This window comes from Colletotrichum godetiae (assembly GCF_030913485.1).
Source record: "Colletotrichum godetiae strain CBS 193.32 chromosome Unknown BDP55scaffold_38, whole genome shotgun sequence".
NCBI classification, from domain to species: Eukaryota; Fungi; Ascomycota; class Sordariomycetes; order Glomerellales; family Glomerellaceae; genus Colletotrichum; species Colletotrichum godetiae.
The window spans coordinates 205,997-231,719 of NW_026851286.1; the positions used below are offsets into that span (position 1 = coordinate 205,997).

Here is a 25,723-nt window from a genome sequence, read left to right on the forward strand (position 1 = left end):
CCGTTGTTAAGTGTCTTGGGAGTCCACTTGTTTGGCGCTGGATGTTGTCATAAATCTCCATTGTATCCGCATATACGGAGCAACATGCTATCATGTTAAAGGGAGAAATCTTGCGTTGTGGCAGGGGCGCATGGATGATGAGGCTGACTACAGACTGGTAATATAGTGTATCGTAGGTAGAGTGAGGTAGATTGCTGTGGCTGACTCTTCAAGCAAGTGAGATGGAAAAATTGCAATGTTTCAAGGAAGTCAATGAGTCTGAGGTCAGGTTTGAACTGCCATTTGACTAGACATCAGGCAAGCAAAGGATGTTTCTTTGCCTAATGTACAGTCACGTAGGTACCTTGTGCGACACTGATGCAGCAGCAATATTACATGAGGTATTGGGCAATGCCTATGAGAGAAAGAAGATGCACATTAATGTAACTATTTTATGATCTGATTGTGTTTACCTTGCCTTCATAAGGTACCTTAGGTATCAGGGCAGCATCATGATCGTGTTAGCCTGCCTGCCTTACCTTAGGTAATAAAGGTAAAGACAGAAACGGTTTCCAGAAGCGAGTGGAAGATGGTCACTCACATCTGGTCGCCTTACGGTGCGGTACGTACTGTCGACAAAGGTGATGCCGCTTCCACTCTGCCCGCCGCCTGCGTCCCGCCAACAAAATCTACCTACGAAGTGGATGGACCGTGCACTATCCTCCCCGCTATCCTCCCGTCATAAACAATACGTAGAGGGACAGACAACCGCTGTCACTGTGTTCTCGGGCTATCGACACTGTCTTGATGCATATTCGACCCAGGGGTAGCAACAGTGCGAATTTCGGGGCGTGCCCAGCCCGGCAGCTGCCCGCCTGCTCCTCCCACCTTGTCTGACCGCTCGCAAGGCGGCAGACCTCCAACCAAACAGTACCTCCGCACCTACGGTAATAAAGGTAGATGACTGTGAGGGCACTTTCTGAGCTGGCAAAGCTACCTCTACCTACCTTGCTATTACGCAAAGGGCCCACTGTAACCGCACCTACCTTTCCTTGCCGATTTGACATCTGCAACTTCTTTTTCCACCTCACTCTCCGACATCCCATCCCGCCTTCCGCCAACACCTCACCTTCAACGCCCGACACTCGTTGCGATCGACGGTTTGATCTCACCGACTGCTACTCGCGAGGATTTTGCGAAACTTGAACCTGAGCGACACGCACTTTTATCACGACGACATCAACAACCATTGCTTGGCAGAGCTATTGTCACAGTAGCCCGCGAGGACGACCTGCACCCGGCCTCGCACTTCTGTGCCTCTCTAACCCAAGCTTTCTTGTCATCACCTGGCCGATTTTCTTTTCCACTTTGTTACCACACAACAGACCGTCGACCTCTTCTTCTACTCGACTGTACAATACCCTAAAAAGGAAACTTTTCGCCTGCGACGCGTCTGTTCCGTTTGCGCAAACGCCCTACGAGATACCCTGCTGCGCTATCTAGACCTTCACTTTCCGACGCGGGCTAGCTAGCAAGGCTGCACATATGAACCTGCGGCCCTGCCGCGCTCGCCCACGATGGGGAAGATAACGAAGCAGATGCAGCCCAAGCATGCCGAGACTCTGGTAATTCATCTCCCTGCTCGCTGTTTTTCTTCTTTTTCTTTTTCTCCTTCTTCTGCAAATCAGGCCAGCGTCCCTAACTCTTCTTCCAGTCTCCATGGCTCAAGGACTTTGTCACGTCGGCATGCTCCACACCTTTGCCTCTCCTTCCAGACCACCTCCACAAGTTTCCGACAAGATGGCCGTACCCGAGAGGTGACCTGTATCACTGGATCCCTCTCCTGAACCGATTCGACGAAATCTTGGACTGCTTTAGCACCACCTACAACCTGGAGCAGGGCCCTCAGAACCGCGACTTCGGCCGTGATCTGCTCCTCAACCAAGGCGCCAAGACCGAAGCATATGGTGACCAGACCTGGGATAACGATGGCCTTGCCAAGTTGGGCTACAATGCAGATGGAGACAGGCAGCTTATTGAGGCTGTCCTCAAGTTCACCCGTACACTCCTGCAGCACTGCGGCAACCGAAGCATCTACTCTAGCAGCATGGTCCTGAACAAGCTGCTCAATACTACAGTTCTGTCGCTTCTTCTTGCAACTTTGCAGGTTAGCGCCGAGTTGGCTCAGCGTTACCAAGCTTCCGTTAAGAGGATAGGAAGCGCCTCCCGCACAGTCAGCACTGCTCTGTTGAGCAATCACTACCAGATCGACCTCGACCGCGTGAATAGCGTCGCTCTCCCCTTTGCCAAGACTCCGATTGTCAGTCTCTCAGACTCGGTGGCTACCGCTACGCCAACATCGAGTGCCAAGGGCAAGGAAAAGGCTCCGGCGCCCAGCCATAAAAACGCCGCAGCCATGTTTGCCAACGACTTGGGTGCTGTTCTTACACCAGACAATGTGCGTTGGAACGGCTGGGGAGATATCAAGATCACGTATACCGTGGCCTCGACCGCAAAGGACCACCCTGTCTCGATGGCTCCTGATCGCATTGGTTCAAATATGCCCTCTACACCAACTCCGCTGAGGCGCAGCACGACAGCCGGATCCCAGCATAATACCCCGAGATCCGCTCGTCAGGCCGGCGGTGACGAGGCTTCGCCGTTGAGTACACGGAGCCCCCTCGTTGCCAATGACCATGCCAAGTCGAGTCAGAGAATCTTCGATTTGCCGCAATCAGTCGTCGCCTCTACGCCCATCTATGAGCTCCTTGCACGATGCCCTGCGGATATGCCGGCCTCGGCCAAGTATGAGGTTCTCAACCGCCTGAGAGTAGCCAAGGCTCTCCTTGAAGGTGCCGAGTCTAGACAGCAAGCACTTGCCGTCCGTCTACTTGCCATCCAAAACCTGGCCTACATCCATCCAGAGACGATTTTCGTCGAAAAGGTTCTGCGCCACGACAACGACGAAACGCGACGCTACCAGTTGGCTTATCAACTGGCGGAGCTCATTCACCCGCCAGCCGATGGGTCCATTCAAGTACCGCTGTGGCTTCAGTCCATTGTCTTGGCCCTTCTCGAGGTCATCTCAAACTATGCGGCGAGATACCAAGATGTTTTGTCGGCCCTGAATGCGAATGTCAACCACGGAATTCTCTTGTACGTCATACGAAAGGCTGTCGCGGGGATGAAGACAAGTGAACCCGACCGCGGTATCCATACCACAGAAGTCGACCAGTGGCGTACCAGCCTTTTCTCTTTGACCACTCACTTGGCCATGTCCACTAGAATCGGGGCTGAGATGGTGACGGCCGGACTGATGGATATCCTGGTGGAGATTCTCAAAATCAGATCCGATGTCGCTCAACGCAATCAATCCATGATTTTGGCCTTCCTCGATGGACTGATCTGGACCTATCAGAACGCGTTCCAGTCTTTCTTCAGCGGACCTGGTCTTGATGCTATCTCCGAACTCCTCGTCACAACGGTGGCCGATTCGAAGCAACTTGTGCAAGCTGGACAGGGTAACACTCCTGAACACTACTGCCAGGTTGTTGATTATGAGATCCCCTACAATCAACAGCAGACCCTGAAATGGGTTCTCAAGTTCATCCATCATATGATGACAAACTCTTACACCTACGGCGGAAACACTGATCGACTTCTCCGTAATCTCGTTGACAAATCGGAGCTGTTGGTCAGCTTGCGAGACATTATGCAGAACACGAAGCGGTATGGATCAGTCTTGTGGACGACTACAGTTACGGTGCTTAGCGATTTCATCAACAACGACCCTACAAGTTTCGCTGCCATTTCAGAATCCGGAATCATCGTCACCTATCTGGAAGCCATTACTGGCCATCCAGTCACCTCTCAGGCTACCATGCCACCTTCGCAAGACGCCGAGGGGCAAGCGGCAGACACAGCTGACCGCGGTGACAACAATGACGGGAACAACACCGATCGAAACAACAGAGACCGCGACGACGATGACGAAGGCAGCCCTGAATCTTCTGAGGCTTCCATCCAGATCGAACCTGATACTCGATCTCACCCGCCCCCCGAGGAAGAGATCGCCCAATCACATGAGCGCCGCCCGCTGGCCCAAGGCATTTTGCCAACATCCGACGCCATCAACGTTGTCCCGCAAGTTCTCAACTCCATCTGCCTGAATAATGCAGGCATGAAGATGGTGGCCTCCTCTCGCGCCCTTGAATCGTTCCTCGAAATTTTCGAAAGCCCTGCGCACGTCAATACCATGGAAACCGACCCTCATCTCGCCAGCAATGTGGGTGCTAGCTTTGACGAACTCGCCCGGCACCATCCCAATTTGAGGCGTCCAATCTCGAATGCTGTGATCGATATGGTTGCTAGGGTGAGGTCCTTTGGTATTTACAAGGCCAAGACTGCTGGCTGGGGCGCGAAACTGTTCATCAGTGACGGTTCACAGAACCCCCCTTCAGCGGATGAGAAGTACAAGGATACGGTATTACACCCATCTACTGAATCCGGTACCGAAGGCAAAGGAAAGGGGAGAGGCGACAATTCTGACGTCGAAATGTCAGATGCTACCGAAGCTACGGCGCAGAAGGGAACTCCGGGTAACGAGGAGCTGTCTACGTCTACAACAGCGTACGACGACATTACGCCTTACGTCTATGCCCTGTCAAGCTTCCTCTCAGCTTACCTTAATAACAATACGCTCAAGGCGTACTTCATTACCCATGGAGGCATTGAGCTATTGCTAGACGTCGCAGAACTGCCCAGTCTGCCGCACGACTTTTGCGACTCGCATGCAGCCCGAACCCTGCACCTGGTCATTTCCCAGCTTGTCGAACAGTCTCCGGTTCTTGGCTTGCCTTCCCTCCTCAGGCGCGCACAGGCTTCGGTCGATACACTCAAACCTTTGGCCGAGTACAAGCAAGACTCTCCCTACTTTCACCCTTTCCTCGGTCTCGACGGCAAATTGACGCTCGATGAAGTCCGTAGTCTTGACCCCTTGGTGCAAGAACGCATCTTCAACGGCAACAAAATGGTCAAGGCACTGCTTACTGCGCAGTCGCTGATCAAGACGTTGTATGAATGCTTCACATCTTCACCGCGCTCCAACTCAGTTCAGCTGTATCCCATCAATGTCTTTGACTACTATCTCGAACTCGTCAAGTCATTGGGGCCGCTTTTGAAGGCTGTCCTGGCAGAAGAGGGCGCTGGGCATAATGTGCTGCCCCAACACTGGTGGGCTAAGCGGCCGGCCCCAGGAAGTGACGTTATGGTATCTATCAGCGGAGCTGCTGGAGTTCAGAGCGTTGGCGAGGGCGAAGGCGAGAACGAAATGGTATCAGCCCCGGCTGAGCCGTCGGACTCTGCGTCCGGTGCTGTGCCTGCTACGGCTCCTAGCACTCAGCTCAAGACACCAACTAAACAAGAGCAATCGACTTTCCGGTACAAGAACTACGAGACCCTTCGCATCCTCCTCCACTCAATGGTTCCGTCGACCTTTCCCTTCTTCCAGCAACTCGGCAAAGCTCTCTTCCCAAGACGCGAACGCGACCCTTATTCACGTCCGAAGCACATTGATATCGCTAGAGAGTTGTCAGGGACGATTCTGGCGCAGTTAGCTCCTTCAGTTGACCCTGCTGAACCTACAGGCAAGGAGTACCACTATTGGATCATTATGCTTCATACCTTGACAGAGATGTTGATGGACAACACTCGAGCATCAGGAGAACGTTCATCGGTCCAGGTCGTTATCCCGGTGCTTGTCGCTTTCCTGGATCAGGGTGGTTTCCAAGTTCTCACGACCATGGTGCGACGGTTCTCGGCCGAGATTTGCAAAGATGCTGGAGAGTCAGACGTCGGTGCCACTGCTAGCGCTCGAGTGGCCTCGTTCGGTCTCGGGAAAATCTTCGAGTTCTTTGCTGCTCTCGTCAACGGCAAGAACATTTCCGACTCGACCGCACAGTTTGGCATCCTGCCTCGTTCAGCCGAAAGACGCCCAGACACCCCGATATCCCACCAAATTGTCGTTGAAGTGCGAATGGCTGTTCTTCCGGTCATCCGCGAGATTTGGGAGTCTACGTTGATCGAGAAGTTGCGACCCGAGGCAGTGGCAAAGGTGATTGAGATCCTCAAGATCATATCCGCGGGTGATCAAGAGCCATCCCGGAACACGCCAGCGGTCGAACTGTTCAAGAAATCGACAGTCTTATTCAACTGGCAGGCCCACACCCCTCTAATCGGCCTGCTTGAAGAAGATGGGGCCGACGTGGAGCTGGCCCGCGAAGCTGTCTTCAGAGCCAACTGGAACCAACCGTCGGCGACGGAGTATTGCCGTTCTCACAAGGCTGGCAAAGCAGGCCAGCGGAACCCGGTTCCGCCCGAAGATGCTTACAATCCTGACCGCTCTGAGCCAACAAATCCTCCAATCCAACCGGAGAGTACGGCGCCGGTACCTGCAGCACCCGCTGATGCCGATGCCATGGCGGTTGATGTGGCACCGGAATTCGTTACTCCGGAGCTGGACCGTCTACTTGGTGATGCCGTCTCTGGCGACTTGGGCAACAGAGCATCCGCTGAGTGGAATGGCAACGGTGACGGACGTCCTGCTATAGATGACGAAGCTCAAGTGAGGCCCGATACCTCTACACCAGCAGGTATTCACGAAGAACAGGCCCGTGCTAGTACGGAAATCCAGGCGACAAGCAAGGAAACCCTCGATGACGAACGGTCAAAATTACGAGACGGCCTCATTGACAGGACTCTCGACATTGTCCGGGCCCATCCCCACTCGGCCATCGAACTTTCAGAGCTCATCAACGCCATGATATTCCGCCAGCCGAATGACGAGGCACGAGATGAGGTCGGTGCGACTTTAGCAAATGCGTTGACTTCCCTGTCATTCGATGATAGCGATTCTAAAGCGAATGGAACCAGCATTGCTGCTATTGCTCATCTTCTGGCACTTCTTATGCAAGAGAAGAGTTTCTTCAAATGCAATATCGACACTTTGAGAGAGAAGGTGGACGAGTACATATCTTTCCTCGACCTGAAGCCATCGTCAACTTCAAACAAAGAGCTCCCTCCCTGGATCCCGTACATTCTGTTGATTGTCGAGCTCTTGCTGTCATACGATGAGCAGCCCATGGAAGCCCAATGGAAGCCTCCGAGCAACGACAACGAGACAGTTGTTCCTGCTGTGCTTCCTCAACGCAACCTGATTGTTTCTCCTGAACAGCGGAACAGGCTCGTGGATGCAATTCTGAAGCTGCTTCCTGATCTCGGGAAAGAGGAGACACTCGCAACCTCTGTCCTTCGTGTCATAGTCATCTTGACACGTAAGCCCGCCATCGCGCAAAAGGTCGGAGAAAGGTTAAACCTTTCAAGCTTGTTTGCCATGGCTAAACAGCTTGCTGTTGTTGGTTCAGCACGATTGAAAGAAAGCAAAACTACAGGCAGCATCATGTCTATCCTGAGACACATTGTTGAAGACGAGGAGACACTGAAGCAAATCATGCGAGCTGAGATTCGTAACCTATTTGACAACCCTCAACGAACTCAGAGAAACCTGGATCTCAGCACATACTTGCGTAACATGGCACCTCTTGCTCTGAGATCCCCGGATCTTTTCGTCGAGATTACCAATGAGATGACCAAGCTGTCTCGTTGGAGCCCTGGGAGTGAGAGTAGCAGTCGTGCCCAGCAGTTGGCACTCAAGGACCCTGACTCCGAATCCAAGACCAAAGCCCATGACGAGGAGGCCAGCGTCGAGCCGGCTGTGCAGGCCACGGAAGACTTGTCGATCCATGATGTCAAGCAATCCACAGAAACGGACGACAAGGAAATGGCAGACGCGCCTAAGCAAGTGACGGAGCTGAAGCGGCCGGTAGTCGAGAATCCCCACGGTATCATTCACTTTCTCCTGTGCGAGCTGCTCAATTTCAGAGAAGTTGATGACAAGGAGCCTCTACAAGCTGCGAAGGACAATAAGATCGCCGCGCCATCAGGAAGCACCCCCACAGAGAGCGCTTCTAAAGAGGCAACGCCAGACATCCAGGATGCAGCCGACAGCAAGGAAAAGGATAAAAAGTCCACAAAGCCGGTTTTCAGGGCCGAGGATCATCCACACTTCATCTACAGATGTTTCCTGCTAAACTGCCTCGCAGAGCTCCTCCAGAGTTACAATCAGGCCAAGGTGGAGTTCATCAACTTCAAGCGTACCGCTCCTTTGCAAACGAACACGCCCGTTAAGCCTCGATCAAATATACTCAACTACCTCATCCACGATCTCTTGTGCCAAGGTAACCTCAGCGACAACGCAGACAGCATTCTATCGAAGAAGAAAGCCGCCACCTCTGCCCAAGCCCAACAGGTTCTCGTTGCGCTCGTAGCCAAGACAGGGGAAAGGGTCATCGACAAAAGCCGAGACCGCTTCGAATACGATGACGAGCCCGATCTACTTTTTGTTCGGAAATTCGTCTTGGACACTATTCTCAAGGCATATGAGCGTACCGCCACACCCGAAGAACCTGTTGACACCCGCTACCTGAAGATGCAGTGTCTCGCAGAGTTGATGAACCACGTCATCGGCGAGAAGGACAAAGAAACAACATCTCAACGCGCACTTGACTCCCCGCAAGGACGATCGCAAGCACAATTGCGCAGGATGATGTACGAGAAGGGTTACCTCGACAAGTTGACTTCCTCTATAGCCGAGGTGGACCTGAGCCATGCCGGCGTCAAGAGGGCTATCAAGTACGTTCTTAGAGTTCTGCGCGTTCTGACAGACACCGCCAAGGAACTGAGCCGCTCTCATGTCATTCCTTCCACATCTCTTCCCGAGAACGCCGAAGACGATATCATCTCGACATCTTCAATGTCCGAAATGGGTGACGACCGCGAAGAAACGCCGGATCTCTACCGTAACTCCACTCTCGGCATGCTCGAGCCTCGTGGAAGCGATGACGAGTCCGACGACGAGGATGGTATGTACCGTGCACTAGACTTGAGTTGCACACCATTACTAACCGAAGTGTAGAAGACGATGACGAAGAAATGTACGACGACGACTATGGCGACGAGCTTGATTATGGCGAAGAAGAAGTGTCTGATGATGGCGAAGATGGCGTCAGTGATGAAGACGAAGAACTGGGTGAGATGGGTCACATCGAGGGTCTTCATGGAGATCCTGGTGTCGTTGAGGTCATCATGGGAGACGAAGACGATGACATGGACGAGGATGATGACGACAGTGAGGATGATGAAATGGACTCCGACGACATGGATGATATGGATGAACACATCGACGTCGTGGAAGAGATTGTCGACGAAGACGGCAATCCTATCGAGGACGACGGCGCCTCGGATTGGGAGAGTGAATCAGAGGAAGAGGAAGAGGAAGACGATGAAGACATTGACTATGAGGCGGAGGCTCAGGATCGCGAAGAGGCTCACGTTCATGGCATGGAGTCTGAGGACATCATCGAGAACCTAGCCCGAGCAGTCATGGACCCCGACGACTACGAGGGCGATGACATGGATGATCTCGGTGATCACTACATTGATGATGGTCGTGACGAAGATGGTAGGTTCAGACAACTTGGCTTGTTTCCCTCCAATATTCTGACACAAGGTGTAGACGATGAAGACGACGACGAAGACATGGAAGAAGACGAGCTCATCTATGATGAGGCCTACCCCCGTAAGTAGTTGTCACTATCCGTGAACGCTGCAATCACTAACACTCATCTAGATGACCACCAGCCTTCAAACCTGCCTTCTGCACTCGGATGGGATACCTTGGTCGTCGAACCATTCGGAGGCCAGCCTCAACACGCTCATCGCCATCGTCATGGACACCGTAGCCCATTCCCTCCTGGTTTCATGGTTGGCGGTGGCCGCGATCCTCTAGGCGGTATGCTCTCCTCCATTATTGCCATTAATCGGCAGAACAGACGACTGACTAGCCCTGTAGATTTCCGAAGCTACTTCTCTCCTCGCCACAGACCGAATGCGGTGCCTAACAATGCCGACGACGGCGTCAATCCTCTCCTGCGCCGAAACGGCCAGGGCCGTGAAGCATCACCCCGCCCTGCGCCGGGTTCTGGTATGATTGGCTTGCGTCTGCCTCCTGAAATCTTTGGTCCGGGTGTACAGCATTTGTCTAACAGCCCAATCGCTATTCTCAACGATCTCGTCGCATCTCTTCCAGTCATGCGACACGGTCAATCTGCCGTCCACTTATCCATTACTCAGAATGGACGCGGCGAAGTCAGGGAGTACCATGTTGCACCCCGCGAATCTCGGGCAGACAACCGTCGCGAGACGACTTACCACGAGCCCCAACAAGCCGTCGCTTTTACTCCCGAGTCGACGTTCGAGCGTTACCAAGAAGAAGCTCGCATGATTTTCGGCGGAGCTCACTTCATCGAGAAAGCACAGAAGCTCGTCAACATCCTTCTATCCAAGCTCGTTCCTCCCGCAATGGAGTATGAGAAGAAGCTCAAGGCCGAAGAAGAAGAGCGACGCAAGGTGCGGGACGAGGAACGCAGAAAGTTTGAAGAGGAAGCTCGGAGGATCTTGGAAGCTAAAGAGGCCGAGGAGAGGGCTGCCCGTGAAAAGAAAGAAGCGGAAGAGCGCGAAGAAGAAGAGCGTGCTGCTGCTGAAGCCGCTGCCGCCGCCGGAGAGCGTGATATGGCGTCTACCCAAGAAAGCCACACTGACAGTGCTGGCTCGCAAGCCATGGAAGGGGTCGAAACACAACAACCTTCCGTACCCGTAGTCGACAACGACGCGGCAGACGACGCTAGTCGCGTCATGACAACTATCCGCGGCGAGGAAGTTGACGTCACTGAACTTGGCATTGACCCTGATTATCTGGCGGCTTTGCCAGAGGAGTTCAGAGAAGAAGTCATCGCACAAACGGTCAGCACCAGAAGATCCCAAGCACGGGAGGAAGCTGCCACCGGCGAACAGGGCGAAGTCTTCCAAGAGTTTCTCGACGCCCTCCCTGAGGATCTGCGCCTAGAGATAGTTCAGCAAGAACGTCAGGATGCGCGCCGGCGAGAGAGAGATGAGCAGCGCCGCCAGGCGACAACCGCTGGCCAAGATCAGATCGCAGTAGACATGGATCCGGCAAGCATCCTGTTGACATTTCCTCCTGAATTGCGACAGCAAGTTCTCATGGATCAAGGAGAGGACATCATGGACCACCTGCCTCCCGAAATGGCCGCTCAGGCCCGTCTGCTCGCCCAGCAACATAGCGCCCACCCTGCTGTCACAGGCAGAAGCCCTCCTGTCGTTGCTCGACGACCAGGTGCTCCACCTGTCGAACTTGGAGAAAACAACGAGAACAAGGTACAGCGGCGGACAGTGGTGCAGATGCTGGACAAGCCCGGAGTTGCTACTCTGCTTCGTCTCATGTTCATTTCCCAGATCGGTTCCATCCGCAACTACCTCTTCAGTGTTCTGGCCGACGTCTGCGAGAACCGTCAAAACCGCCTTGAAGTTATTAGCACCATTCTCTTGATTCTACAAGAAGGAAGCACCGACATGGAAGCTGTTGAGCGCAGCTTCAGCCAACTCTCTGTGAAGGCCAAGAAGTCCAAGGACAAGGACGCAGACCCCAAGACCCCTCAGAACCTCAAGCGGACTCTGACGTCGCTGAGCGCTGCTGTGCATCAGCAGTCCAACTCGGAGATATCGCCACTCATGGTCGTCCACCAGTGCTTGGATTTGCTGCAAGATCTCTCCACCAAGAACCCTCACATCCCCATGCTCTTCCTGACAGAACATGAGGCAGTCGGCTCTTCCCTCAAGCGTACACTCAGCCGCAAGGGCAAGGCCAAGGACTCCAAAGCCCACAAGTATGCAATCAATTCACTGCTCACTCTGCTCGATAGAGACTTGGTAATGGAGAGCTCGGTGGTTATGGCCTACCTCGCCGATTTACTGAACAAGATCACTGTACCGTTGGCAACTATGGAGCGACGCCGTCGGGAAGCTCTAGAGAAGGCTGCTCGGGATGCAAAGAAGAAGGCAGCGGAAAATGCAGCGGAAGCCGACCGAGCTTCGACTTCAGCCGCCCAACCCATAAGCAATCCGGCTGCTGACGACACCAACGTCGAGACTACCACCGACGTTGAAGCCCAGGATCAGAAGGGTGAGAGCGTCGAGAATGCCAAGACCACCGACAAGTCGACAACCCAAAAAGCACCTCGTCAAATGCAGGTTCCGATAATTCCACCGCACAATCTTACCCTTGTGGTTAAGATCTTTGTTGCTCGGGAATGTAGCTCCAAGACTTTCCAAAACACCATCTCAGCCATCAAGAATCTGTCTGCCATCCCTGGCGCTAAGGCAACGTTCGGACAAGAATTGGTCCGTCAAGCTCGTGTGTTGAGTGAGAACATTGTCGCGGATCTCGATGAGCTTCTTCCTCATATCGAGAAGGCTACCTCCGGAACCGAGATTCAAGGTGTTGCGCTTGCTAAGTTTTCCCCCGGCGCTTCTGAGCAGAACAAGCTCCTCCGTGTTCTCACGGCGCTGGATCACTTATTCGACAACAAGAAGAAGAGTGACAAGGCGGACGAAGATACTGAGACCGGCATCAACGAAAAGCAGGATCTCGTTACTTCACTGTACCACAATTCGACCTTCTCTATGATGTGGGAGAAACTGAGCGCCTGTCTCAGCGCTATCCGTGAGCGGGAGAACATGGTTAACGTAGCGACGATACTTTTGCCACTGATAGAATCGCTCATGGTCGTCTGCAAGAATACCGCTATGAACGATGATTCGCAAACCCAGAACCAGACAAGCAAGGAGATGCTGCTATCAAGCCCGCCCCCAGAGAATCGCATGGCCGGCCTTTTCTTCACCTTCACCGAGGATCACCGCCGAATCCTCAATGAGCTGGTCCGTAACAGCCCCAAGCTCATGTCCGGCACGTTTTCGCTTCTGGTCAAGAATCCAAAGGTTCTCGAGTTCGACAACAAGCGTAATTACTTCAACCGCAGTGTCCACAGCCGTTCCAGTAACAATCAACGACCGTCATTCCCTGCGTTGCAACTCTCGGTACGTCGTGAGCATGTGTTCCACGACTCCTTCAAGTCGCTTTACTTCAAGACCGGCGACGAGATGAAGTATGGCAAGCTCAACATTCGTTTCCACAACGAGGAAGGTGTCGATGCCGGAGGTGTTACCCGCGAGTGGTTCCAGGTCTTGTCCAGGCAAATGTTCGATGCCAACTATGCCCTCTTCATCCCGGTCTCCTCCGACCGTACCACATTCCACCCCAACAAGTTGAGTGGCATCAACGACGAGCATCTCATGTTCTTCAAGTTCATTGGCCGCATCATCGGGAAGGCCTTGTATGAGGGTCGGGTGCTCGACTGTTACTTCAGCCGCGCTGTGTACAAGCGTATTCTCGGCAAGTCGGTGTCCGTCAAGGATATGGAATCTTTCGATCCGGATTACTACAAGTCTTTGGTATGGATGCTCGACAATGATATCACGGATATCATCACAGAGACATTCTCAGTGGAGGACGATGAGTTTGGTGTGACTCGTACCGTTGACCTTTGCCCCGGCGGCCGCGATATTGCCGTCACCGAGGAGAACAAGCATGACTACGTGCGCTTGGTGGTGGAGCACAAGCTGCTGTCGTCTGTTAAGGAACAGATGGAACATTTCTTGAAGGGTAAGTCAGATGATCCAACTGGAAGGAGAAGACATTTTGCTAACGAATTCACTAGGATTCCATGATATCATTCCCGCGGATCTCATCTCCATTTTCAACGAGCAGGAACTGGAACTTCTCATCTCCGGCTTGCCCGACATTGACGTTGACGACTGGAAGAGCAACACGGAATACCACAACTACACACCGTCATCACCGCAGATCCAATGGTTCTGGCGAGCGATCCGCTCATTCGACAAGGAAGAGCGCGCCAAGCTGTTGCAGTTCGTGACTGGAACCAGTAAGGTGCCTCTCAATGGATTTAAGGAGCTCGAGGGTATGAATGGTATCAACCGCTTCAACATCCACCGAGACTATGGCAACAAGGAGCGTCTGCCCAGTTCCCACACATGCTTCAACCGTACGTTATCCCTAGGAACCGAGTTTCGAAATGCATGCGCTGACCAAATGTCACAGAACTTGATCTCCCAGAATACGAGAACTACGAAATGCTTCGCCAACAACTCATGAAGGCCATTACAGCAGGAAGCGACTACTTCGGCTTTGCATAAGAAGGGAGTGAGCAAACATAGACAGTTTTGCGGTCACGTCAGCATTTGCATTATGGATGGAAGGCGACACAGGACATTGGCGTGGGGGTGACGCGCGTGATTTCGAGTGGGAGGGCATTGTGAATAGATGCCGAACCACGTGTACATATGGTAACTCTCTCGACCTTGGCCTAGGAAGTACTAGGTCAGGTCTGCTCGCGTGTATTCTCTTTCTATTTTGAGGCCTTTTCATCGCGAGTCGTCAGTTGGTTCTTCGCGGAGTGCAGGCCGCTTGGGACAACAAACAGCTGGCTGATGATGGTATGGAGGTCCAGTATGTAGAGTATCCAATGCGAAGCTCGTTAGATGATAATGAACACAGTAATACCAAAGTGGAAAGTCCAAAGAAGTATTCTGCCTTGGGTTTATGGTCTGCTCTTGGGGTTTCGGCAGTCGGCCAAACTAGGAATGCTACATAGGGGTGCCCGAATTGCAGACTCGGCCGACAACAGCATGAATTGGATGTATCCGGGTCATGTATTGAAGCTATCTGTGGTTCGGGCCTTTTATGCGGTTCGAGTTCTATTGTTCAAGATAGCTGAGTCTAATTCAAGATGAACCTTGATCATTGAATATGTAGAGGGAAGAAATGCTGAGTTGGTTAATTGCATCTGCACTTGGAGGCAGCATGGCATCATTAGCTAGTATCCTAAGAATGTAAGGCGACAGTGAGGCAAGCAAGAGCCGAGGACGGATCCATGCCTTTCCCCACATAATGTTGACCTCTCAGGGATTGCGGAACAATGCCGACAAAGCACTAGTTTTTTTTTTCGTACTTTTTTCCCAAGCAGCCAACTCCGATCCCAGCCGGTGAGAATTTCCAAGTGGACAAGCACACGATAGACCCGACCCGGCAATTACTCATAGTGGAAGCTGTTCACAGACTCTTTGCTCTTGCAACCCCCCGGAAACAATATTCACGCTGTCTCACTCAACCGCATATCACCACCAGAAAAAGCCTCCCCCAAACGACCTCGACCATAGTGTGTGTGACACCACCACACCGACCGACCGACCGATAGCCATACCCCTCCATCGTGACCCCGCGCTGCGATTCGATTCGTCCAGACCGAATCCGACTGTACCTTAGCCTGCCAAACCCTCAGCAAGGTGCCGCAGCAGCAGGAACCCTTTATATTTGGCCGATCGCCCCTCCTCGAAATACTTCTCTTTTTTTTTCTCCCCTCGTCGTCACACATCGACCGGCCTCATGGGGGATATGGCGAACGACATCAAGCTCCTCAAGGGCAGCAGCCATGGGGAATTGTCCGAAAAGGTCGCTCAGCGGTATGATCTTCCTTGACGCAGAGGAATGGGCGCAAGAGGAAGAAGTAGCGATCGCTGACGTAGCGTTGCGGATATTTGCAGACTGGGCATTCCCCTTGCGAAGACTATGAGGTATGTTTTTCACCTACCCTCCGCGATCTGTCACCCTCTGGGCGCAGGCGCGACAACCTTTGGGGAACAGTCCAATTGACCGCTATTTTTCCTTACAGCTTGAACTACTCCAACCAAGAGACGAGGTTAGCGAATAAATCTCTCGAACCCGGGCAGGCTCCGATTCGTTGAGTGGCCTGTAAAAAGCTGACTTCTCTACTGTGTCACCGTCGGCGAGAGCGTCCGCGACGAGGATGTCTTCATCGTCCAGTCCAGCGAGCCCGGCAACATCAACGACGGACTCATGGAGCTTCTCATCATGATCCACGCCTGCAGAACCGCGTCTGCTCGTCGAATCACCGCCGTCATTCGTCAGTCTACTTTTTCCTGTCTCCGAACGATCTATAGGGATGTCGCATGATTAGAAAAGGATCGCTCGCTGACTGGAGATATACACACACAGCTTGCTTCCCTTACGCTAGACAGGACAAGAAGGATAAGAGCCGTGCTCCGATTAGCGCCAAGCTTGTCGCGAACATGTTGCAGGTTTCCGGCTGCGTAAGTCTTTGGGTGTCTGTTGGAGGAGGAAAGAGAGACGAGGCATTCAAGAGAGAGCATCTCGGGCTGACCCCGCGGCACAACACAGAACCACGTCATCACGATGGACCTTCACGCCTCGCAGATCCAGGGATTCTTCAACATCCCCGTCGACAACCTGTACGCGGAGCCGAGTGTCCTCCAGTGGATCAGACAGAACATGAACGTCGAGGACTGCGTCATCGTCAGTCCCGACGCGGGCGGCGCCAAGCGTGCCACCGGTATTGCCGATCGCCTGGAGACCGGCTTCGCCCTCATCCACAAGGAGCGCCCGCGCCCCAACGTTGTCGGCCGCATGATTCTCGTCGGAGACGTCACTGACAAGATTGCCATCCTGGTCGACGACATGGCTGACACTTGTGGCACCCTCGCCAAGTTCGTATACCCCAATGACATCATGTTTGACACTACTAACCGATACAACAGGGCTGCGGAGACTCTTGAGACCGGCGGTGCGCGTGAAGGTTGGTTCATCCTCGGTATACAAGACATGAAGAGCTACACACTGACATTGAAAAAAAAAAACAGTCATCGCTATCGTCACCCACGGCGTCCTCAGCGGTAACGCCGTCGAGACGCTGAACAAGAGCTGCCTCTCCCGCGTCGTCGTCACCAACACGGTGCCCCTCGGCGACAAGATTGAGCGCTGCCCCAAACTGCGCGTCATCGACATCAGCCAGGTCCTGGGCGAAGCCATTCGCCGCACCCACAACGGCGAGAGCGTCAGCTACCTCTTCAACCACGTTCCCGTCTAGAGAGGGGTTTCGTGACGGGTGAGGGGAGATTTTAAATAGTTTCGGTCGCAGCAGCCTTTTAGGTTTTCATGGCATATTGGAAGGGGGCGTAACGGCACAAAACGGGTCATTTGCGGGTTTTCCTTTTTTTCTTTTTTCCAACCGGCAGGAAGAAAACTGCGTTTAGAGAAAAGTTTCGGGTGAACCGACATATTTCCAGATCAGAAGAACGAAATGGATTCTCTCTATGAATTCGCTCACGCGGCCATGTGATGTCTCTCTTGCTTCATAGATGAAGTCAGACCTCCCCTAGCTTTGCGGTCAATCGTCTGGGCCAAAGATTTGCAGGGTCTGGTGGGTCTGCCTTGATGCCAGCTCCAGACGAAAAGTCGACCCCGCCCAGGATGAGAATGAAAATCTAGACGGCCCAACCCCGGATTTCTGTGCGGGGCATGAATGACAGTACACTGGTTTTAAGACTCTAGCAGTGTCTTCCAGCGCCTGAACATGGATGGGTTGGGAGCTCAGGTCGTCTGACTGGCAGGTGGGCAGTTGGGTAGATAAGGGGGTCACGAGCGAGGAATCAATGTTTTTCAAAACATCATAAAACAATTGCTTGTGGTGGTATTTCGCGTGTCAAAAGGATGTGCATTTCCATTTTTGAATGCCCTATTACATTCATGTGATGTGACTGAAAACTGGTTTCATAACAAGAAGTTCCCAGTGCCCCATTTCCCTTTTTCCACGCCAATGCAAGAAAACCAGAAGACCCGAGTAATCTTTCACTTTTTTCATGAGTCCCAACGCAACAACACCGCCGCCATGACGACAAGTTTACTTGCGCATGGAGGAGGCGCGGCGCTTGCGGAGCTCGGCCTTCTCGGTCTTGCGCTCGGCAACGCGCTTGGCGAGGACCTGGGCGTATTCGTTCTGGATAAAGAGGTTAGCATGAATAGGAACGTAAACATGTGGTGGACAAGGTGGTAACGTACGGCCTCGTCCTTGACCTTCTCGGACTGGCGGCGCTTGAGGGCGATGCGGTGGCGCTTGTGCTGGAGACGCTGAGGGGTGACGAGTCTCTGGATCTTGGGAGCCTTGGTGTAAGGCTTCTTGCCCTCGCCCTTGGGCTGGACCTCGCGGCGGATGACGTACTTGCGGACCTAAAAGTTGCAGCAAAGAATGCCTCGTTAGCCACTTGCAAAGGGTATTGTGATATGTATAGCATTGGGTTAAAAGCCCGACACATGTTCCCACCTCGTCCTTCTCTCTTTCTCTCTCTCGCTCTCTGATATATCTGGCGCTCTTTCTCAAGGCATTCAACAGATATCGTCTGATGAAAGAAGATAGTTCGAAGGCAGAGGGGAAACACGGTCCCGTCTCTCACACTCTACCTGGTCTGCTCGACCCTCCTCCGCAGAACCAGGTAGGCGATGACGAAGTGGCTGTTGGAAGGGTGGACCGCAACAGGGAGCACACATACATCGTCATCCTTGGTGAGGCTGAAGAACTTGCGGATCTTGGTGGCGCGCTTGGGGCCGAGGCGCTTGGGGTGGACGACGTCGGTGAGGCCGGGGATGTCGGCCTCGCCCTGCTTGACGACGGAGAGGGCGAGGACGGAGAGGTCCATGCCGACGATGCAGCCGCGGACGGACTTGCGCTTGCGCTCGCCGGTGCGGCGGGGGCGGTAGCAGGAGTGTCCCTCGGAGAGGAGGAGGCGGACACGGGTAGGGTGCATGACACCCTGCTTCATCGGGAAACCCTGCTTGTCGTTGCCGCCGGTGATGCGGAAGATGTAGCCCTTGAACTCGTCGCCGACGGAGTCACCGGGGACCTCAGCGCCCATGCGCTTCTCCATGAAGACGCGGAGCTTGCGCTCATCCTCAATGTCGATGAGCTTCTGGCTGCCGTTGGCAGGGTAGGAGATGTTCAACTGTTGAACAAGAAAAAAATGTCAGCAATCTCGAAACTGACTTTCCCCCTCCAAATATCCCCAGATATTCGGTTCAATGATCAGAGCGCCAGCGATTTCGAACTCGACGTCGTTGTTTTTGGCAATTCCATCGCGTTCGATTGTATCGCTCTCGTCTGTCGGGATATGGTGTTATCGTACCTTCATCTTGCCGGCGTTGGGTGGTGCAAGAGTTGTCGACTACGGCTGGGCGTTGGGCGTGGATTGTTCAGTGGGAAGGAGGAAAAGCGGAAAGTTACTCTTGAATTTTCGAGAATGTGTGCGTCGCTAGAGCCCTGCTGCGAAAAAAAATCCCTGAGCCAATCACAGGCCGCTTGAAGTTCTGTCGGTGAGTTTTTCCATGGGCCGTGCTCAGCCAGCCCCGGGTCACGTGCCTGTCCTGTTTAGGAAGGTAAGCGGACCGGGATACGTACCCCCACCATAGCCGCCGTTCTCCGGGCAGGTTCAGATGGACGACTCCACTACCATAGGGTCCCGCTTGACGATGCATATCCGCATATCACGAACAAACGTCGTTCCTGTCATCCAGTCATTCCCACGATCAAGTTTCTGTACCACGTATATCGCCAAGAAAAGTAACTCACGAACTCTTTTTTGCAGCAATGTCATCAGTCAAAATTTATCCACCCAAGAAGGGCTCATCAGCTTCAGATAGCCCATTGCCCCCGCTCATCAAGACACCCTCTGGACTCGCGCTGCTTGAGATGCAAGGAACCGTCAACGTACCTCACTTCAACCCCGACGAGGAACCCAGCCAAAAGGAGCCTGAGATTTCCATTGGCAAAGTGATCTTCCCTGACTATCACCCCGAAACGCAGGAAGAGGGCAGCACAGCCTGGATGAAGCGCGTCTTCCTCTATGTCGGCCAGCATCAGAGACTACAGGGCGAGGTGAAGAAGCTCCCGAAGGCCATGGCCATCATCCGGCGGAGGGGGGACGCCGCCACTAGCGGTGAAGGAGAGGCTGAGGAGGAGCTTGAGATTGCGGAGATCGTTAAGTACAAGGTCATGTTTGGGAATCGGCCTGAGCCCGTTGGCACGGAAAACACATAGGAGACACCTTTGTTATTTGTTATCGACGGCTCAAAGCCACCGGGCCGATCTTTGAGGAATCACATCCACGCCGACGAGGCTTGTCATGTCGAGCCAAGAGGGCGAAGGGGTTGCCAAGGGCAATAGCGATCGCACCGTTTGTCTTGTCGTGTTGCCACGATTACCGACTAGAAGGACTATGACTGGAACGGCAGATCTCCCTTCATCGTTCGTCTCCGTGACGCTTGATCATTGCGGCGGCTCCGGCGCCATCATGGTTGGTCTACGAAGGTGCGACCACCAGGTATCCCACCTTGGTTGGCCTTTGGCAGATCATCCTTGACTCATGAAGCTCTCAGCAAAGGTTGCCAACCTCACATTCATCCCCGCTACATATTGGTAAGCCTCACCACCAGAAGCTCATCTCATAAGCTGGTATGCCTTTTCGACAGGATTACAGCTGCGGTTCACAAATCATATGCCTGCGGTTCGAGGCAGTGGTAGCCTGCGGTCAAAGCGACGAATGAGACGCACATCAGCTTCCCCAGATCTTCGGCAATTGTATCTTCTTGAGCAACATGATCCGAGTGCCGCAGAAATCACTGATTATTTGAATAAGTCAGGTTGGCTCGAGTAGCATCAATGATGCGTACGTGTCGACTTGTTCTGGCTAAGTGCCTTGGTTGGCGGTAATTCATGGTAGTTATTCTCATAATCAGCACTTCTTCAGCCGGAAGCATTTGCTTACTTGTTGGATAAACCACGACTGCCAACTGGCGCTTTGCCTATGAGTCTTCGGATTTTGTAGCCATCACTCGGTCTCATCCATTAGGTTGCGTGCTTCTTGGTCTCCTTTAGAAATGCACGTCAACACGGGTCCCCGTGATGGCATTTCACTCGCAAGAATGAGACCCCACTTGCATTTAGGCATCCCTCTTTCAGAATCGCATAGTAAGAAGTCCCTAGGTGATCAAGCAATGAGGCGATGATGATAGCAACGAGAGAAATACCCGAATAAGACGTCATTTGCTGCCGCGAGGGTGTTGGGAGACGACGGCCCGTCGTAACAAACATGCTCATGCATGTATCAGCAAACAGAGAATCTACCCCACGGCATGATACCACTGGTCTCACTATTCACGCCCGGAAACATTGCACAGTAGGCGCAATCGCCCTGTCAACTTCACTCTGCTTTTGATACAACTTATGAGGGACCTCGCGGGTCATACAAATTAGGCTGGCTGAAGTGGTTATCAACGCTAGCGCTATAATGACAATTACCTTCGTCACTGTTAATGGGCTTTCGCCATATCGATGACCAGTTCAATATTCCAAGCAATGTAGCGTTCCAAGCAACCTCATCCCATTGTGTTCCCATCCCCGTCAAGGGCTGTCAAACACAGCCTCGGTTCTCGCCGAATGCTCGGCCAAACAAAGGCACTTGGCAGTGATATCGACAATAACCGCAAAGGTCGAAGTTATATTGACAGTCAGGGATTCTCCACGCCTCCGCACCGGCCGTGAGGGGGTCTCTGGAGACTACCCGAGGAGGCTATTAGGATAAATGCTCTCAATCCAACTCTAATTTAACCGCAGACAGCCTGATTGAACGGTTCCCCATCCCGCCCCAGCAGAAGATGGGGAAGGCCATGCCAGGGACGATCCCTGTAAGCCGCTAGCTGGTAGCGCCATTGGTTCTATTCAACCACGACCATCGCATCTCTGGTTTTCGCCGGAATGAGCTCCTCTTCCAGCGCACTTGTCCCGGAGCCCACATCACGGGACTTGACCTGGAAACTCGCCTTCCAACCAACGCCGTGTGATCCAGGCTTGCAGGCCTTGGGACCAAGGCGCCGGTACATGTTCAAGCCGGGTTCCTATCCCTGAGAAGACGTCACCTCACGGCGGCAGTCCTTGCTAGCTCGGCACTGTTGCATTGGATGATCTGGAGATTGTTCTCGTCCAGCGGCCTGGAAAATTGGGGTAAACATGGGGAATCGGAGTCGCATCGCGGGCCGGATCTTGCATATATGAATTGCGTCGCCCTCGGTATGGAGCGTTCGTGTTGACCTCTCACCCTCGCCCACGCCGACCTCGGTCTCTTACGATAGGTCCTCTCGATTCTCGCCCGAGTTTCACTGTTGCCAGACGGTCAAGATGCACATCCAATCCCTCACCGTTCCCCTCTTGGCGGCGTCATTGCCCATCGCCTCGGCCCAGCTTGACTACTACGCGAAGAAGGCAGGCTTGCTGTACTTTGGTGCTGCAACTGACTCCCCGGGACAGCGCGAGCGCGCTGGTCTGGAGGCATCTTACGAGCAGTACGATGCTATCCTCGATGATATCAACGAATTTGGCCAGACGACCCCGACTAATGGTCAAAAGGTTGGTGTTTGAATGTATTCCACATCTGACACACATCAAGCTAACGTCTCGCTCAGTGGCTTTTCACCGAGCCCTCGCCGGGTGTTTTTAATTTCACAGAGGGTGATATCGTAACCTCCATCGCCGAAGAGAACGGCCAGATCCTACGCTGCCACGCTCTTGTCTGGCACAGCCAGCTCGCCCCCTGGGTTGAGACCACAACATGGACGCCCGAGGAGCTTACCGAGGTGATTGTCAGACATATCCACGAGGTTGCCGGCCACTACAAAGGCAAGTGCTACGCCTGGGACGTCGTCAATGAGGCCCTTAACGAGGACGGTACATATCGCGAGTCCGTATTCTACAACGTTCTGGGTGAAGAATACCTCAAGTTGGCTTTCCGCACCGCGGCGGAGGTCGATCCGGCGGCGAAGCTGTACTACAACGACTACAACCTCGAGTCGGTCGGTCCCAAGAGCGAGGGCGCCAAGCGCATTGTGAAGCTGCTTCAGGACGACGGCATCAAGGTTAATGGCATTGGTATGCAAGCCCATCTCGTGGCTGATCGCGCGCCTAGCCTGGACCAGCAAGTCGAGGTCATTCGCAGCTACGCCGAGCTTGGAGTCGAGGTTGCCCTCACAGAATTGGATGTCCGCATCGAGCTCCCGGTCAACGAGACAAACCTGGCCTGGCAGAAAGAGGCGTATTATAACGTAGGTCACTCCATTGCTCATCTTGGGATGCATCGAAAACGCTAACTTTCTTGCCCATAGTCTACCAGTGCCTGTGTTCAGGTGGCGGCTTGCATTGGCATCACGATCTGGGATTTCTATGACCCTTTCAGCTGGGTTCCCGCCGTCTTCCCGGGTGAGGGTGCTGCTCTCCTCTGGTTCGAGGACTTCAGCAAGCACCCGGCTTACGATGGAGTTCTTGAGGCATTGAAGAATAAGACTGCACCTCCCTGCAGAAGAAGGCGGTCCTTGGAGTCTGGCAAAAGCAAGAAGCTCTTCTAGTCAATGATGAGTAGTCGGGTGTTGGCTGAGCTTTGCGCCAAGCGTTCTTGTCGAGAGCTTAGCGGAAGCAAAGTCATGAGGGTGAAATGAAGTTTAGATACCCGATCAATGTAGTGGTCTCAGGATCTATCTCTCACAAAATGACAAGCCCATTGAGCTCTCGAACAAAGCATGTCGTATTTGGTCTGATGTATAATCAGAATATATCCCAACTAAACCTATGCTTTACAGATGTGTTTATCATTCGGCCTGAGCAATCCCAACCACCTTGAACCTTCACCTACGATGAGCCTCTGGACCCAGTTTCACATTTTCAAGTGCCAATGATTCTTTTTTCAATACATCAGGGATCTCTTGAGCGCGGGGCACAAGGCTCCTATTTTTATTTCTAATATGTTCATTAATTGATTACTTTCGCAACTTATGGAAAAAGGACTGCCCCTATGTGCCCTTGAATCACGTCATCAGGCAGTTGAGGGTTCTCTTCGAATAAGGTCTCGGGCCGAAGATAGATCTCGCCGCTCGTACTCCGCATGAATAACGTCGCCTTGAAGCCGCGTACGTCGTGTTCATAAAAGTTCTTTTGGCGTCCACTGACAAATTCAACGTTGAACTGTTGTATCCTCGTCGTCTCCGGTGGTAGGCCCGGGTATTTGGGTTGTACCCCTGGAGTAACCCGACCCTCAATATTCAATTCCACCCCGTGTTCTATTTCGATAATTCTTCGAGCCAGGGCGTACATGCCGTCCCTATCCCACAAGTTCTCTTGGGGTGCGGCGAGAAGCTTAAGAAGACGTAAGGCTTCTAGCCGGCGACTCAGGTCCCTACACCGCTGTGCGCAGAAGAACAGCGGTGCAATGAAGCCCATTTCGAACGCGGGACTCGTTTTGATTTCTTTGCTATTTTGTTCGAGGGCGGCTTCCGCCGTCTCCTCGACGACTTTGCTGAACTCGTCGCGGAAGTCATCATAGCCCATTTCGGAACGGATGAATGCGTTGCTCAACCAGATCAGGCAGATGCGGTACCTCGCCAGTGCAAACGCACGCCCGAATCCCGAGCTTTTGGAAGTTGTTTGACCCTCTCTGGCTTCGAGGTCTGTGAACATGGCGTACCACCGGTTCAGTTGGCTCAAGACTATATCCTGTTCCTCTAGGAGTTCTAATGGTATTGGAACATCATGCTTTTGCCCTACGCGATACGTATCGCCGCGACGAATAACTTGCATCGCTTGGTTGAATACGTCGTCGATCATAGCCTCGGCTTCGGAAAAGTTATCAAAGAAGTCCGGTATCGGGTATCTCAAAATGCTCAGATCGAGCATATCCGACGGTCCGCTCCCAAAGAAGAAGGGCAATGAGCTCAATCTTCTAAATAAGGGCGTGAGATATTGCCTCACCCACTTGTACGAGGCAGAATCGGCGCTGGCGAGTATCGCAGTGCCGTGAGCGCAGTGACGAAGGGCAGTCTCTCGGTTAGATTGCAGGAACTCTATACAAATAAAGAGGAGACACACCAGCAACACCAACCCCTGGTTCTCCATGACGGTCAATTGGTTGATCGCGGCGTTGTAGTGACGCAGCGCGAGGGCGTGGTTCTGAATTTGTTCGTTCCCCACGTCAAGGGGGCTACCCTGGACCCGAACGACATCCTCGTACAGCGAGCTGATGGCGACGATGGAATGCCTCACCGCGGGCTCGTACCGGCTGAATTGCATGACGAGATGCGTCCAGAAGTAAGGGTCGGTGGTGCCGGGCAGATTCGGCCCGACCATTTCGCAAAAGAACTGCAGCGCCCTGCCCTCCTGCCTGGTGATGCTCGGGAACATACTCTGGGCCTTGAGCAGCCGGGGCCGGTCCGACACGGCTTGGGCCGGGTCCGCGTAGCCATCGCATATGCGGCCGGTGCTGGAGCACCGTATACACTCCGGCTTGGCCTCGTCGCACTTGACTTTTCGGACCCTACTCCGGCGCCGGCGGTGGTTAGAAGGAATGCGAACCTGGCCGCAGGGAGGGGTATGGTCTTGACGGGGGGACTTACTTGCAGGTAAAACAGCCAGTTCTTGTCTTGCGACTGCCTTTGCGGGCCATCTTTTAATGTGCAGAAACGGGAAGAGAAAGCGGTCGATCTCCCTCGAGGATGGAGTTCGATTGATAACGATATGTGTCCCTCTTCTAGTCTCGTCCCCTCTTTTAGTTTCGTCCCCTCTTTTGACTTAGGCAACGAGATTTTGATGTGAGTCGAGAGTTGGAGGTCAAGGCTAAGGAATGCCGATGTAGTAGTTCCAGCAGAAAGTTCCCTAGACCGATCGACACGAACGAACCAATCGGCGGGACGCTTTTCAGACATGCCAGGCCTTGGCGACGTTGCTCACACCCA

At 53.2% G+C, this 25,723-nt stretch overlaps 6 protein-coding genes across 6 annotated transcripts; 4 read left to right on the forward strand and 2 right to left on the reverse strand.

Annotated features, from left to right (window-relative positions):
- Positions 1-1,556: 1,556 nt before the first annotated feature.
- On the forward strand, positions 1,557-14,223 carry BDP55DRAFT_731434 (HECT-domain-containing protein; the record flags this gene model as incomplete). The annotated part of the gene is made up of 8 exons (XM_060579815.1): positions 1,557-1,604; positions 1,694-8,957; positions 9,011-9,556; positions 9,611-9,673; positions 9,725-9,886; positions 9,947-13,672; positions 13,728-14,072; positions 14,129-14,223. 8 exons carry the CDS (start codon positions 1,557-1,559, stop codon positions 14,221-14,223), a joined length of 12,249 nt encoding a protein of 4,082 aa, XP_060426441.1.
- Positions 14,224-15,481: 1,258 nt separating this feature from the next.
- BDP55DRAFT_558381 (ribose-phosphate diphosphokinase) lies at positions 15,482-16,991 on the forward strand (the record flags this gene model as incomplete). Its single annotated transcript, XM_060569798.1, has 8 exons — positions 15,482-15,549; positions 15,631-15,660; positions 15,759-15,785; positions 15,880-16,010; positions 16,103-16,197; positions 16,286-16,611; positions 16,663-16,700; positions 16,765-16,991. The coding sequence occupies 8 exons, from the start codon at positions 15,482-15,484 to the stop codon at positions 16,989-16,991; spliced, it is 942 nt and encodes a 313-aa protein (XP_060426442.1).
- Positions 16,992-17,498: 507 nt separating this feature from the next.
- Positions 17,499-19,229, reverse strand: BDP55DRAFT_673136 (ribosomal protein S6e). Its single transcript, XM_060575577.1, has 4 exons — positions 19,081-19,229; positions 18,451-18,900; positions 17,963-18,130; positions 17,499-17,900 (listed from the first exon to the last, which is right to left on the reverse strand). The coding sequence occupies exons 1-4, from the start codon at positions 19,084-19,086 to the stop codon at positions 17,805-17,807; spliced, it is 720 nt and encodes a 239-aa protein (XP_060426443.1). The 5' UTR covers positions 19,087-19,229; the 3' UTR covers positions 17,499-17,804.
- Positions 19,230-19,262: 33 nt separating this feature from the next.
- On the forward strand, positions 19,263-20,130 carry BDP55DRAFT_250450 (chromosome transmission fidelity protein 8). Its single transcript, XM_060566273.1, has 2 exons — positions 19,263-19,267; positions 19,540-20,130. Exon 2 carries the CDS (start codon positions 19,542-19,544, stop codon positions 19,989-19,991), a length of 450 nt encoding a protein of 149 aa, XP_060426444.1. The 5' UTR covers positions 19,263-19,267; positions 19,540-19,541; the 3' UTR covers positions 19,992-20,130.
- Positions 20,131-22,127: 1,997 nt separating this feature from the next.
- On the forward strand, positions 22,128-23,347 carry BDP55DRAFT_696119 (family 10 glycosyl hydrolase; the record flags this gene model as incomplete). Its single annotated transcript, XM_060577549.1, has 3 exons — positions 22,128-22,355; positions 22,412-23,047; positions 23,108-23,347. The coding sequence occupies 3 exons, from the start codon at positions 22,128-22,130 to the stop codon at positions 23,345-23,347; spliced, it is 1,104 nt and encodes a 367-aa protein (XP_060426445.1).
- Positions 23,348-23,768: 421 nt separating this feature from the next.
- BDP55DRAFT_558305 (uncharacterized protein) lies at positions 23,769-25,434 on the reverse strand (the record flags this gene model as incomplete). The annotated part of the gene is made up of 2 exons (XM_060569789.1): positions 23,769-25,305; positions 25,385-25,434. The coding sequence occupies 2 exons, from the start codon at positions 25,432-25,434 to the stop codon at positions 23,769-23,771; spliced, it is 1,587 nt and encodes a 528-aa protein (XP_060426446.1).
- Positions 25,435-25,723: the final 289 nt, after the last annotated feature.